Source organism: Argentina anserina, chromosome 6, assembly GCF_933775445.1.
Source record: "Argentina anserina chromosome 6, drPotAnse1.1, whole genome shotgun sequence".
NCBI lineage: Eukaryota > Viridiplantae > Streptophyta > Magnoliopsida > Rosales > Rosaceae > Argentina > Argentina anserina.
The window spans coordinates 16,491,960-16,507,616 of record NC_065877.1 but is presented as its reverse complement, the minus strand read 5'-3'; the positions used below and the strand labels follow the sequence as shown (position 1 = coordinate 16,507,616).

The window sequence follows — 15,657 nt, the reverse complement described above, 5'->3', positions numbered from 1 at the left end:
GTCTTCAGATATGATCTCATGTGCGACGGAATAAGCGAAAACATCATCAATGTATGTAGTGGCTCAGTTTTGGACCGATTACTCACTTGTGTAGTTCACTGGGATTTCGTTGTTCTCTGGCATCAAACAAGGTTCCATAGCGTCCCACGGTAACACTTGAGTTGATTCATGGACATAGATGTAATCAGAGACAACTTCCTACAATGGTGATTCATTGTTGATGACGTGTTGTGCCATGGTCATTCGCTTCTTTCTAGGCTTTGAATCCCTAGAGTTAATCGGTCTCCCCCTTTTCCTTCGTCCCACTGTCAGGGGCGGTGCCAACGTTGCTAGGTCCAGGAGCTTGTCTTCCACGCCCGTATTTCGGGACATCCAACCGTGCTGGTACATTTGCAGCGGGTATGTTTGATCTCGTCACTTTAGCAATATCTACAAAGCCGTCAGGCATCGAATCTGTGACTTCTGGAGGTCGATAATGCGTTGCACTTCTAACTCACTTTGAGCAGTACGGGGATCATAATGAGACATAGTGGGGACCCACCACGTCAATTCCTGACGTTCATTTAGAAGGCTAACCTTCCCATCTCCCCCTAACGACGGGAAGCATGTCTCATCAAAGTGACAATCTGCAAATTTTGGAGTAAAGAGATCTCCGGTGGTTGGTTCTAAGTAGCGAACAATCATTGGGGAATTATAGCCAACATAGATACCTAATCGTTTCTGAGGACCCATCTTAGTACGCAGTGGAGGCGTAATAGGCACGCATACGATGCAACCAAAGATGCGTAAGTGTGAAATATTGAGTTCGTAACCAGTTACCATCTGGTACGTACTAAATGCTTGGTTAGCCGCGGGTCTGAAATGAATAAGTGTCGCTGCATGTAACACTGTATATCCCCACGTAGAGACCGGCATGTTAGTACCCATAACCATTACTCGAGCAACAAGCTGAATACGCTTGATGGTAGCCTCTGCTAGACCATTCTGTGAATGAACATGAGGAACAAGTTGTTCAACTTCGATCCCAATAGACATGCAGTAATCATCAAAAGTTTTGGAGATGGCTCTAACATTATCCAAACGAATGGATTTAATAGGATAGTCAGGGTGGTGAGCCCGAAGTTTGATGATCTCAGTTAATAACTTAGCAAATGCAGCATTCCTTATGGATAGCAAAGCGACGTGTGACCAACGCGTCGATGCATCAACCAATACCATAAAATATCTAAAAGGTCTGCATTCTGGTTGAATAGGTCCACAAATATCACCTTGGATACGTTGTAAGAATGGAATGTTCTCGGTCGAAGGTTTAGCAAAAGAAGGACTTCCTTGAAATTTAGAAAGAAAACAAACTTTGCAAAACGAGTGATGGACATCAGAAATTGACATGGAGGCATTAGAAAACATGGGAGACATCACAAGCTCATGTGAAGGAGGGGATGCCGCCACTGACGGCGTGAAAGCCTTGGAGCTGTCGAGAAGAATTCTAATTATCATATTACGTCCAGGGTGCCCGAGTCGAGCATGCCAAAGCATATAAGAGCCCGAATCACAAAAGTTGCGTTCAACCGCATATGATTTAAAGATTCGAATGAAAGTAAGATACAAATCATTCTTGAGACTCTTTATCTTCTCTAAGATGTGGCGCTGGCCTGCTCTCTCAGATGTAACACAAAGAAATTCCTCTCCATTCTCAACATAAGTATCGAGGTAAAAACCAATGGCACGTATGTCCTTAAAACTTAGCAAGGTGCAGGGAGGCTTCGTTGATAAAGAGCGTCAACGACGTTGAGAGTTGTACCATTTGGAAACATAAAAGAAGCGGTGCCTCTTCCTTGAATGATGGATTTCGTGCAAATCATTGTAGTCATCGAAGAAGTTGAAAACACTAGATCCGTGAACAACTGCCTATGTCATAGAACAGTGTGGGTGGTTCCGTAATTAGCTAGACATTCGATTTCATCGCGGGACATCTACAAAAAGAAAATTAAGAGAGTCAGTGACATGGGAACAATTCTATACAATACGTCGTAGGATATTATAAGAAAGGGAATCAGAACAAAGTGTGATTCCATCGAATGTATCACATGGTATTGAAGCAGTGAAATACCAAACAGTAAACTAGGGTGGTAGAAACCATCCAAAAATGATGTAAAACACACAAATAGAGTGGTGGTGAGTGCATATAACGGACTTGGAGTAAACCACAAAATTAACTGGAAAACCATGTCAAAAGAACTCAAAACCGGGTGAAATGTGGACTAGGAAAACGTGGCAGCAAGAATTGCTGGAAAAATGCCTGAAAAAATGACGAGAAACGACGAAAAAACGTCGGAAAACTTGTCGGAAACAGGTGGCTCTGATTGCTAGAAAACTGGCCGGCGGTGGCCAGAGGTACAGGTCCGACAGGGGACGCTGGTAGAAACCGGATGGCGGCACCGGAAACGCCAGAAAATGATCCTGAAACGCCGAAACAGTAACCGGGTACGGCCAAACGACATCAATTTTGACATTCTGAGGTCCGTTTTCCAAATTTTGAAGTTTAAAAATCACAATGTAGTGCTATTGGGGTCCTATGTAACCCAAAAACGTCCAATTTAAAAATCACGTGAGTTGCACACGTTGATCATCATGTTGAGTGTAAGGTAAATAAAATTCTCAAAGAGATCGTCTTGTAAACAAGAAAATGAGAAATTTTATTAAATGCCAATCTTTAATACATCACACATGAACTTCTAATTCCAAAATCAAAAGACTATTACAAAGTCAATAACAATAACAATGGTGGTCGGCGATAACAATACTTGAAATCATAAAGCTAGAAGAAACTAAAAACGACTAATTAAAGTCGGGAGTATCCATGGTAGTGGCCAGAGGCTTAGCCTTGGAAGCAAGGGGCTCGGGCTTCATCGAGATGTGGTGAGTCTCGATCTCAGAGTCCTCATCCACATGATTCGATTTGGGTTGTAGAAACTTTTTGGAGGCGGAGTATGCCTTGATCATCTCTTTGCTAGCGTGACAATCGCGATTAAAGTGCTTGAAGGAGCCACATTTGAAGCATGGAGACTTGTCATTACCGGAAGTGGAGGTATGAGGAGGCACACGGCCTCCTTGAGGTTTGGGACGGGGATGGCCTCCCCTAAAGGGTGCGGTGCCGCCACCATAACGAGTCCAGGTATTGAACTTGGGCCGAGACCGGCCTTGTTGCATCCCACCACGAGAATTATTATTTTGGTGCTAGTATGAAGCGTTTCTTGATTGGTTCTTTTGCTTAGTAGCTTTCCCATAGTTAGACTGTGGCGTATAAATCTTTTTAGTGCCAACAGGTCTATTGTTGTTGTTGAGGAGGATCTCAAAATGCCTCTCCTTCTTAGCCAAGAGTGCCATTAATTCGGCGAAATACCGGATCTTCGCTTCCTCTACATGAGTGCGGTACGTATGAGCTTGAACCTCATAGTTGATTGGAAACGTGTCCAATGACTTATTGAGAATATCTAGGTCGGTCTTGATGACACCAACAATGCCATGATCGGATTGCAGGCATAACATATCTTGATTGAAGTCATCCACTCTATTATAGTCCAATAGATGGATGTTATCCCATCTAACGGTCAATTCAGGGAGAAGCTTATCATGAACGTTGTTGTATTGCAAGCGTAGTTTGTCCCATAATTCTTTAGGATCTTTGACGTTCAAGTATTGCCTCTTAAGAGTGGCATGGATGTGACATCTCATGAAGATGAGAGCTTGAGTCTTGGCCATAGGTGGGAAACTAGCAGGAGGGTCGGCAAACATGCCTTCGATCCCTCGGCTCTCGAAAGCGAGTTCCATATTGGAAACCCAACGGTGGTATTCCTTGTCTTCTAGATCAAGAAGGCCAAATTCCGGTCGAGATGGCGATGACATCTACAAAAACGAATACGAAATCGATTAGATTCAAGTATAATAAGAATTAGAAGGGGTGACGTATATGGCCATAAGAAAAATCGATGCAAATGGCGATATTCACGATCGCACCCAAAATAGAGGTGCACTCACACGAAAATCGATTAACTTCCCTTTCAAAAGAATCGTGACTCCCACAGGACCGTCACACAAAAAATTCGACCAAGAGGGGAAACTCATCCCTTTATAGTCTCATCGGCGTTATAAGAAAGGCCGGAATGAAGATAAGAAGAAGGCTAATAGCGCTCGATATAATATATCTAGACGTTCAAAAGTGGGAACGTTAATGAAACATTTACCTTTAAAGGTGTGGGGAAGACGGGAGTAGCTTCTCTTGAGCGAAGACTTTGCTTGTGAAGTTTGCGTTTCTTGCGTGAATATGCGGGGGGAGCAATTTTAAATGCTTTGATGTGGGATCTTGCGTAGCAAAAAGATGATTTTGCGGAGCGAATGCGGAGGAGACCCTACGGAGCTGCGGGGAGCAAGGGGTTGCAGGGGTCGGCAACTGCGGTGAGCAGAGGCTGCAAGGAACGGCAGGAGCTGTCGCCGACGAGGAGCACCGACGGGAGAAGAAAATTTCTAGGGCTCTAAAAGTTCAGGGTTTTAGGGCAAAGTGCGTGATAACGTGATGCATGATGAAATAACTGTATTTTATTGAATAATATGGGGGCCTATATATAGGCATTACAAAACCAGAATCCTGTAGGATTTGGAGTCCTTATCTATTACAGAGATGCTAATCTATCTACTCACAGGAAACCTATTAGGTTAAGACACACACAATGGTAGAATAGTAATTCTCCCGGAACAAATATATATATATATATATATATATATATATATATATACACTCCCTATCTAGAGTGAACTTTCACTTTGAAATTATAGAGTGAAGTTCTAATTTTGGCACACTTTTCGGTCAAATTTTTTCACAATAAGTGATTCAATATTTAGGTATGCTATTTAAGATCATCTCTACAAAATTTCATCCAATTTAACAACGGTTTGAGCTTTTAAAATCGAGATTTACACGAACGGTTCACGTTGAACAGCTTTAATTCGTTCATTGATTTAATCTAATTTCAATACCTTAGCAATGTCTGAATTGGATGAAAGTTTGTAGAGATGATCTTGAATAGCACACCTAAATATTGTATCAGTTATGGTGAAAACATTTGACCAAAAAGTGTACCAAAATTAGAACTTCACTCTATAATTTCAGAGTGAAGGTTCACTCTGGATAAGACACTTTAAAAGTTTATTTTTTTAAGATGTAGTAAAAGGCGTGAAAAACGTAGCTATAGGCATGAAAGACGTAAATGTTTTATGCCTCACTGTCTAAATAAAAAAACAGAGTCGTTTTATAAGTAGCTTTAAGCTTTATAAGCCTCAGACAAGTCTTGAGGTAAGTTTTTTTTAAACAAATACATTAGTTAATATTAACTTACCCTGATGCTAGCTAGAATTAGAATTATAAATCACACCTATTTTTTTTCTTTTTTTTTCTTCTTGGTCCTAATTATAGTGGAGGCCTGGAGTTTTAGCACCTGCCATGATCATCTGATCTATAATGAGAATGCAAACCACAGCAACTACATGTATTGTTATTGAGACTGGTAACTAGTTTTCAATCGTGTTATAGACAAGCAGGTGCTTTTAGAAATTTATTTTTACAGCTTTTTCCAGCAACAATAAATCACCTTCTGATGTTTTTTACAGGACGAGTATCTTATATAACAAAGCATACACCATTAGTCCATTACACATAGATCGACCACTAAACTTTTCCTAATTCTCATGACATGAAAGAATACTAAAATATGAAAGATCGAATGACTTCAATCAGGCCAATATTGGTTAGATATTGTATTTTCAGCGCATCCAGTGAAGAATATCAAAACTGAAAGAAAGGGAAATTCACAGTTTAACCAATATATTGCAGTTAACATAAAAATATTGGGACTGGTCGTCCATTGAAACCTTACTTAATGCTGTCTTCCCCGATTTTCCCTCAACCACTTAAGACTTTCTTCATGAAAAATTAATGCTTATATTGAAATACGCAGATGAGGAAAAATGGTAATGATTTTCTCTAAAGGAGATGACATATTTCTTTAACAAGGGCTGGACCCCAGTCTAGCTGGGGGGTTAGGCCCTCACACCCATATATTAGTTGAAAATACAATAGGGGGGAATTAATTAATTAATGCCTTAACCCCATGAAGTTACATGAATGAATCGATTCTCTTTGAGATCGATGTAAAAGAGACAAGCTATAAACTAAATTGCTGCGTACTCGAAATTTGAATAACCAGCATTCCACTCTCCCAGTACTTCCATGGCATTTGGCTGCCCATCATTCATTAGCTTTTCCGCGAAAGACATGAGCATTTCATCCAGCACATAGTCACTGCAGTTCCCTCCATACGGATCGACTTCCCCTAGGGCTTCAGCTCCCATTTGCTGCACCATATGATCATCACCAATTAAAGGGTCTGATTGCACCTCGTAAGCGAATCCTTGGAGTGCTTCATCCATCATAGAGTCACTGCAGTTCCCTCCATACAGATCGACTTCCCCTAGGGCTTCAGCTCCCATTTGCTGCACCATATGATCGTCACTGAAGAAAGAGTCTGGTTGCACCTCGGAAGCTAATCGTTGGAATGCTTCAGCTTCTGAGGAAGGAGTGTGATCATCTTCAGAGCATTCCAGTGTCTCTTCTAGTTGGGCTAAGAATGCATCCTCTTCTGATGGCGTTGGTAGTGGTACCGGCGTACTATAAATGGATGACATGGTTTCTCGTCGCTTTGCTTGTGGCCCAAGCAACTCTTCTTGCTCCGTATTCGAGTGCTCCCCATCGTCAGAGGCACATATGCTTTCAAGAACCTCTTCCTCTTCAAGTAGCTTTCTCTTCTTTTGGATCCTGGATTTGGGATCACCATTCTTTCGTAGCAAACAAAGAACATAGTCGTTCACCTTCTGTTTCTTGTCTCTGAGTGATCGATCAAGGTAGAACTCATACAAGATCCAACAACCGTGGTGCACAGATGCTTTACTCTCATAGCTAAATACTTTCTTTGAACCAACCACGCGACCAGTCTCAAGAGATTTCACTGGCTTGCTGGAGATGTTTCCATGCCAGGTGCCGCTTCCAACGGTTCGGCGTATGCGTTTATCTGTTGAACTCATCTTCTTGTGTTGGGTGAAGAAGTAGAGATCCTTATTGAGCCTCAAGTCGTTTGGTCTTTTGGTCTTGTAGGCCTCCCATATCTCCCAAGGTTCTTGATGACCGTAAAGATCGCAATCGAATACCACTTTGTTTCTTCCCGGCACCCTTTCTCCACTTAACATGGGCTTCAGGTAGAAGAGAATTAGCTCGTCCTCCATAGGGAAAAACCTCTCACCAGGAAGTTGGTTTCCTCCCCTCTCCTCCATTGAAAACCCTTGCTGCATGATTCTTGCTTCTGATTATTGGGAATGAAGAGATAGGTGATGACGAACAACTAAAGTTCAACGAAGGATTTATAGAAACTAGTTATTGACTAGGGCTAGCTTCAGTTTGGGGACAGAATGAACGTGAGATTTTCGGCTATGAAGATACCGTACGCATTTGGTCCCATTTTATAGACTGAAAACTAGGGTTACCTACACAAACAGTGAGCCAATAGGATTACCAAATCAGAAATGGTTTCTGTTTCTGGGATATTCCCTCGAATACCTGTATATCTGATCAGGAAAAAAAAGGCCATTTCCATCTCGATATCGTAACACGCGTACGGCCGTACGTACTCCTGTTCCTTTTCGTACAAGACATTTCCTATAAAGACCTCCAATCCTGAATGCTATAATCACATATACGGTTGTCTTTCAAATCAAGCAACTGAGCTAGCTCCCATAACCATTAAATAACATGGCAGAGGGCCTCATCCGGCAGCAGCAACTGGTTTCCTTGCCTCGTCATGACAAGTTGTCATACATGAGATACTGTCAAGGCTGCCCGTCAAATCCTTGTTACGATTTCGAACTGTCTGCAAGTCATGGCGTGCTTTAATCTCAGAATTAAACCTTATTCTGTTAAGAAGAACCTCGCTCTTGCAGTCACAGACATATCCAACAGCTTCAGACTTCTATTATTGAATCCCTTGAATACTTGTCCCAGAACCGTAGATCTCCAAGGATGGAACTATCGTGATCATACTCGTCAGCAAGATGCTTTTGCAGAGGATATTCCTGACGGGTCCATGAGTCTGCTTGGTTCTTCCAATGGCTTGATATGTTTGTGTCACGGACCTAGTCATTCGGCTGCCACACTTAGTTCATGTGGCGTTCCATCCCCATAGAGCCAGCCTTATCCAACGGGGCAATATACTGGTTTCGCCCTGCCTTGGGCTCATCAGGGGATCGGCTCCAGACCCTGACCAGTGTGTAGGGCGGACAACTCCCTTCCTCGACGTTAAGTCCCCGACTAGCGACAAGCTCTTCGAATTGAACCGGGTCGGCCTGCCTGAACCCCTCGGAAGGAGCAGCCATATATCTCGATATTAGGGATGAGACCCTAAATTCGGATAAAAAGAAAATGTAGAGAGAAAATTGAAAAGAAAATACTGATTGATATTCATAGATGATGATAAGAGCTACAGCTGCGCCCCTTTGTACCAATTCAGACCTAACAACTATGCCACGTGTCAGAGAGACACTGGTCAACTCCTAATCCCAATTACCACTCCTAACAGACTTAATTTAACTGACATGTTTAATTAACAGAACACATGTGCCTAGTTCGTGCTTACAACTCAACATCTCCTAACAAACACAGGAAACCCGAAACAGATGAATTTCATAACATTGCTGCCCCATTAAACAAAAGCTTGTCCTCAAGCTTTGAAATCCGGAAAGCGTTTCATGAGCTCATCAGCTTCTTCCCAGGTGGCTTCCTCTTTAGCAGTGCCAATCCATTGAATTAACCATTTGGTCACTGCAACATTTCCCTTCCTGAACATTCCCCGAGCCAATATCTTTGCAGGATACCATCTAGGGTTGTAAGGGTCCAGGACTGTAAGGGTTCAGCAGAGATACATGAAAGACTGGGTGAACCTTTGCAGTGGGAGGAAGAATCAACTTGTATGCCACTTTGCCAATTCTTTTCTCGATCTGATAAGGCCCATAATACCTTGGTGACAACTTGTTAAATAGTCTTTTCTTCACTGATTGCTGCCTGTAAGGTTGATGTTTTAAATAAACCCAATCACCTTGAGCAAATTCTCTCTATGTATTCCTTTTATCATAAAAATGCTTCATTCTAGCCTGTGCAATCGCCAAATTCCTTTTTATAACAGCTAACAACTGATCTCTGCTTCTCAATTGTTGATCTACAGCTTCAACCGCAGTAGACCCCGATACATATGCTCTAACCACTGGAGGTTCATACCCATATAAGGCTTGAAATGGTGTCATACCAATAGCTGAGTGAAAAGAACTGTTGTACCAGAATTCTGCCAAAGGAAGAGCTTCAGCCCAAGAGTGAGGTCTTTCTCCACACACACACCTCAAAAATTGTTCCAAAGTTCTATTGAGATTTTCTGTCTGGCCATCAGTTTGTGGGTGGTAAGCTGAACTTTTACTAAGAGTAGTTCCCTACAACTCAAAGAAAGTGGTCTAGAAATAGCTAAGAAATATGGGATCCCTATCTGAAATAATGGATTTAGGCATGCCATGCAACTTATAAATTCCTTCAACAAACTGTTGCACTACCATAGAAGCAGTATAAGGATGCCGCAAAGGCAGGAAGTGAGCAAATTTTGTGAACCTGTCAATAACCACCATTATCACTGTTTTACCATTGGAGCTGGGTAACCCTTCCACAAAATCAAGTGATATGCATGTCCAAGCCTTGTCAGGGATAGTATTAGGTTGAAGCAGCCCTGGAAGAAGTATGGTCTCATAGTGATTCTGTTGGCAAATGTGACAAGTGGAAACATACAACTTAACATCATTGTGCATTCCAGGCCATGCAAACGCTCTAGCCACTCTCTTCATAGTTCTCAATCTCCCAGCATGTCCACTATTGTAGCCATTATGAAATTCACTAATGATTTTGCTTCTCCACTGATCACTCTTTGGAACATAAACCTTGCCCTTATACAACAACTGATTATTGTTCAGCTCATATTTTGGACATTGTGAATTATCTGCCTGCAGCTTGGTAATAATCTCTTTAGCTTCATCATCATTTAAACAAGCCTGCTGCAATTCCAGAATAAAATTATAAATTGGAGAAGAAATACCAGTAGTTGCCTGCAAAGCCACATACTTACTAATGACTTCTTTCACATCTAGTCCCAAATTCTCCTTCCTTGACAAAGCATCTGAGGCTGCATTTTGCTTACCAGGCTTGTAGTATATGGAGTAGTTATACCCTGCTAACTTTAAGAGCCACTTTTGTTGAGTTGGGGTTTGAATTTTCTGCTCCAAGAAATATTGAATGGTCCCGTGGTCAGTATAAATTTTAAAGTGATTGCCAAGCATATAGGGTCTCCAGTGTTGTACTGCAAACACCACTGCCATCATTTTCTTATCATATACTGACAGAGCCATATACCTTGGTGCGAGAGCCTTGCTCAAATAGGCTATGGGGTGCCCTTCTTGAGATAATACAGCTCCAATGCCGATTCTTGATGCATCACACTCAACACAAAATTCTTTAGAAAAATCTGGCAATGCAAGTATTGGAGTGTTCATCAATGCCTGCTTCAATGTTTCAAAGGCTTGTTCTGACTCTTGAGTCCACTGAAATCCACCCAACTTCAACATATCTGTTAGAGGCTTAGCAATTAGCCCAAAATGTTGCACATACTTTCTGTAATACCCAGCCAATCCTAAAAAAACCCCTCAGTCGTTTAAGGGTTGTAGGTTTTTTCCAATCTTTAATGCACTCAATTTTCTTGGGATCAATAGACACACCTACAGCACTAATTATATGCCCTAAGTACTCCACTGAGTCAACACCAAAACTACACTTACTCAGTTTAATTTTAAGATCATTGTGCTGCAGCAACAAAAATACATTCTCCAACATAGTCACATGATCCTCCAAACTTCTACTGTATATCAATATGTCATCAAAGAAAACCAGCACTCCTTGCCTCAGTATCCCTTTCAAAACCTCATTCATCACTGACTGAAATGTTGCAGGGGCATTAGTAAGCCCAAATGGCATCACCAAGAACTCATAATGACCATTGTGAGTCCTAAATGCAGTCTTGTTCAGATCTGCTGGATTCATTCTAATTTGATGATAACCTGACCTTAGATCAAGTTTTGAAAAAATCTGTGCTTCACTCACCTCATCAAGCAACTCATCAACTACTGGAATGGGGTACTTGTCCTTGACTGTTGCAGCATTTAGTGAACGATAATCAACACACATTCTCCATGTTCCATCCTTTTTCTTAACCAGCAACACAGGGGAAGAATATGGGCTTTTACTTGGCCTGATCACACCATTGTCAAGCAACTCCTGCACAATTTTTTCAATCTCAGATTTTTGGAAGTGGGGGTATCTGTATGGTCTCACACTAAATTGGGGCTGTGTTAGGGAGAAGCTCAATGCAATGATCTTGCTATCTTTTAGGAGGTAATGTTGTAGGAGGCTTAAATAAATCTCCATATTTGTCCAACATTGATTATATTTGAGGCTTAATAACTTGATCTGTAGGTGTACTGTCTATTGGCCGAACTTGTAACAACAAAGCCTCTTTCTCTTTCCTAATCAACCTTGTCATAGCCTTGCAACTAATCATTGTAGCTTCAGTAGCTGCCATCCCTTGCAATTTATACTCCTCTCCATGCACAATGAATCTCATTTTTATCAACTCAAAGTTCCAAAAAATATCACCTAAAGTCTTAAGCCATATTCTTCCAAGCACAACTTCACATCCGTTAATTGGAAGCACAAAGAAATCCTGTTCAAACACAAACTCTTGCAACTTGAGTGACAACCTTGTTTCACCTTGTGTTTTAGCCCGAGCGCCACTGGCCATAGCTACACTCATTGGAGCAAAGTGATGTACAGTGGCTTTGCTTCCTTTTAGGAGGCTTGGATGGATAAAGTTATGTGTAGCTCCTGAGTCGATTAATACATGCACCACTCTTCCATTCATAATCAAACTCCCCTTCAACTGAATAGTGTGAGAGTTACTGCCTGCAGCAGCTTGCAATCTAATCAAGGGCTCGTCAACATCCACTAATGGTGGAGATTCAATAAGTTGGACATTGTCTTCTTCTTCTACCATTACTCTCTCATCCGGTATGATTTCCAAGCTCATTAGTTGACCCTTCTTTCCACATTTATGTCCTCGTTTAAAAGGCTCAGCACACCAATAACATTGGCCATTTGCTTTCCTAGCTGCAAACTCAGCCTCAGACAACTGGATTCTCCCATTATTTTGACCACTGCTGCTTGCTCCCATTTGAGGCTTAAACTTGTTTGTAATAATTGCCTTGGCAGGGCCATGTGACAAAGTTGTTGTTGACTTATAAGTACTACTGCTATGAGATGTGGTGCCCTTGAACTAACCAAATTTCGTGTTACCCCACGCTCATTTCTCAAACAAACGAGCTAGTTCACAAGCTTCGTACAAAGTTCTTGGCTTCATAGCATGAACCACAGTTCGAATTTCTTCTTTCAACCCTTCAATGAAACAAGACAAAAGCAGATCAGCCGGAAAGCCAGGTGCTCTCCTTGACATTTTAGTGAAGTGCTCCATATACTCCTCCAGTGAGCCTGTTTGACTCATCCTAGCAATTGCGGCTTGGTACTCTGAGCGATGAGAAACACTAAACTCTCGCATTAATAACTCAGACAATCCTTGCCAAGTGCTGGGAAATTCATGTTTGAACATGTACCACTTGTCTGAAGCCTTGTCTGTTAAATGCATAGTTGCAATAGACAATTTTCTTTCCTCTGGAATTTGATAAAAATCAAAATATTGCTCGGCCTTATTTAACCACTCCACTGGATCACCCCTACTGAAAGTGCCAAACTCCAGTCTCATTTGCTTCATTGTTGGAAGATTCGGATCCACATGTGTTGCAGAGGGTGATGGAAGAAAATATGGAGTGAAATATTGAAATGGCATTTGTTGTTAATAGAATGTGGCATTTGGGGTAGTAGGTTGTGTAGGGTTGCCTTATGATGGGACAAACTGAGTAGTACTGTTGTGGTCTGTGTGGTCTGTGCCTTAATAAGAGTAGGCTTTGGTGGCAGCGCAGTGTTAACATTTGTGTGATATGGAGTCTTGTTGAATGAGTTCTGTCTGGCTATGGTAGTGGACTGATGATTCGTATGTGTAGGTGAAGTGTTAAATGAATGAGGTTGTGTTGGCATGAACTGTGAGTAACTACCAAACATAGGCATAGCAAAAGGCATAGAATATGGCACATTCGACATATATTGAGACGGGTCAAAAGTAGGCATATCCCCCATTGGAAACAACTGTGCATTCTGAAATTGAGAATCACCACCCCCACTCACTGAAAAATTAGGTAAGCTATCTCCTCCTACACCTAATACCTTGGGGATGTTGGGTTTTGGTCTAACTACCAACTCCTTATGCTGACCCATATTGGCCAAATCCATCAAATCATCAATATCATGTATTTCGTGTTTATCACCAGTATGATCCACAAATAAACGAGGAGAAAAATTACCCTCAGCGCGTGCCATAGTCGACGATGTTGCCGAACCACTCTCCGGCACCACCACTCCCTTCGACGGAGTGTCAGCGATGCCCCCTGCTCCTGTGTGCGAGAGTTGGCTCTGCATTTGCAACCCCTCCATGAACATCATCTGAAACTGCTGGAATTGGGCTTGCATCAAAGCTTTCAAGTCGGCGAGCTGAGCATTTTTTTGATCCAGCTTAGCGTTAGTTTCAGCGCGGTGAGCCTGGAGCTCAAATTCGAACTGCATGAAGTCATCGGTAACCGTCACCTCATCCGTGCCGCCCTTCGGCGAAGAAGGTTTACTCCATTTCGGCCGCAGATTCACCATGATCGGTGGCTCTGGTACTAGATATTAGGGATGAGACCCTAAATTCGGATAAAAAGAAAATGTAGAGAGAAAATTGAAAAGAAAATACTGATTGATATTCATAGATGATGATAAGAGCTACAGTTGCGCCCCTTTGTACCAATTCAGACCTAACAACTATGCCACGTGTCAGAGAGACACTGGTCAACTCCTAATCCCAATTACCACTCCTAACAGACTTGATTTAACTAATTGACATGTTTAATTAACAGAACACATGTGCCTAGTTCGTACTTGCAACTCAACATCTCCTAACAAACACAGGAAACCCGAAACAGATGAATTTCATAACAGTTTGGTAGAGAGGGCGATGTTTATTAGAACATACATGATATTTATATATGGAATCCTGGTACTAGAGTGACCAAGAAAGTAATGAAACATCCCATGGGTTCAATAAGGTTACATGGATTCGGTTATGATTCCACCTCTGAAGATTACAAGCTTACATTGGGAGATCGCACTACTGCGGCAAAGAAAACCAAAATTGCTATATATTCCCTTAAAACATCATGGAGGTTTCTTGAAGAAGACTCTGAGTTTGTTAATTTGAGCGGGCAAGGGTACTTTGTGGATGGGACACTGCATTGGCTAGATATATCAAAGTATAACTCTACTAGAATCATATCCTTTAGTTTGGCAGAGGAGAAATTTGAGAACTTAGGCTATATAGACCTGCACTTTCTGTTTAGTTTAGGAATTGGAAGTATCAGAAACTCTCTTTGCTATTACACATACAGTAATGATGTGAGAAGTATGCCGATGACAATATGGATGATGGAGGAATATGGGGTCAATAAACCTTGGACTAAGCTACTGAACATTCCAACCGATATATTCCTTACATGATGTCTCCAAGGCCAGTGCAAATCATAGATACTGGTGAGTGTTTCCGAGTTTGAACTTGATCTAAATGTTTCCAAGTTTGACCGAGCGCTACTTCATCGGCAATTTGCACAACTAAATGAGGGTACAGCAGGTCCTATTATTTTTCAAAACCAGTTCTGTAAGTGCACAACAATTCTCTCACTTTTCCAAGTTTTTGAACGAGTGTTCCATCCACATTTGCATTGCTTTGCTACCAAAGGCTACTAAATTTCCCTTATCCGTTTCAGTAATGAGCGTCACTCGACCAATCTAGATGTACACGAGTTGTAGTATTCAACATTATTCACAAGTGAATCATGTAATATCACGTGTCTGTTATTGGAACCTGGTAATGTCGAATGCATTTAGCTACTATTTCTGGTCATTCATAGGCCATTATGGATCTGATTGTTGAAGGCTCAAGTCCCTGGTGGAGTATTGTACTGTGTGGAGAGCTTGTCGGAACGTACTCCCTACTCATGCTCAGTCGTTAACCAAAGGTTATCAAGGCACTCTATACTGTTCGTCTCCCACCCTTATGAAGATAATGCACATTTTTCCTTTCCATGTCCCATTGCCAAAAGTATCTTACCTGTTAATCACCTCAATCTTACTAATGTTCGAAACAGTGGCGGATCTAAGGTCCGAAAGTTAGGTGGGCGGAAAACAATTCATTAACCGTAATGAAAACTCCTAATAAAGTAAAAAAATAATTTTTACATATGATTAATCAATAATTCGAAAGAGATATAAAAATT

The 15,657-nt window shown here is 41.5% G+C and overlaps 1 protein-coding gene across 1 annotated transcript; it reads right to left on the bottom strand.

Annotated features, from left to right (window-relative positions):
• Window positions 1-6,225: 6,225 nt before the first annotated feature.
• LOC126796963 (NAC domain-containing protein 2-like) lies at window positions 6,226-7,398 on the bottom strand. The gene has a single exon (XM_050523670.1). The coding sequence runs from the start codon at window positions 7,396-7,398 to the stop codon at window positions 6,226-6,228; it is 1,173 nt and encodes a 390-aa protein (XP_050379627.1).
• Between the last annotated feature and the right edge of the window lie 8,259 nt (window positions 7,399-15,657).

Excerpts from the sequence above, each read along its gene's own strand:
- LOC126796963 (XM_050523670.1), bottom strand. The coding sequence starts at position 7,398 with ATGCAGCAAGGGTTTTCAATGGAGGAGAGGGGAGGAAACCAACTTCCT.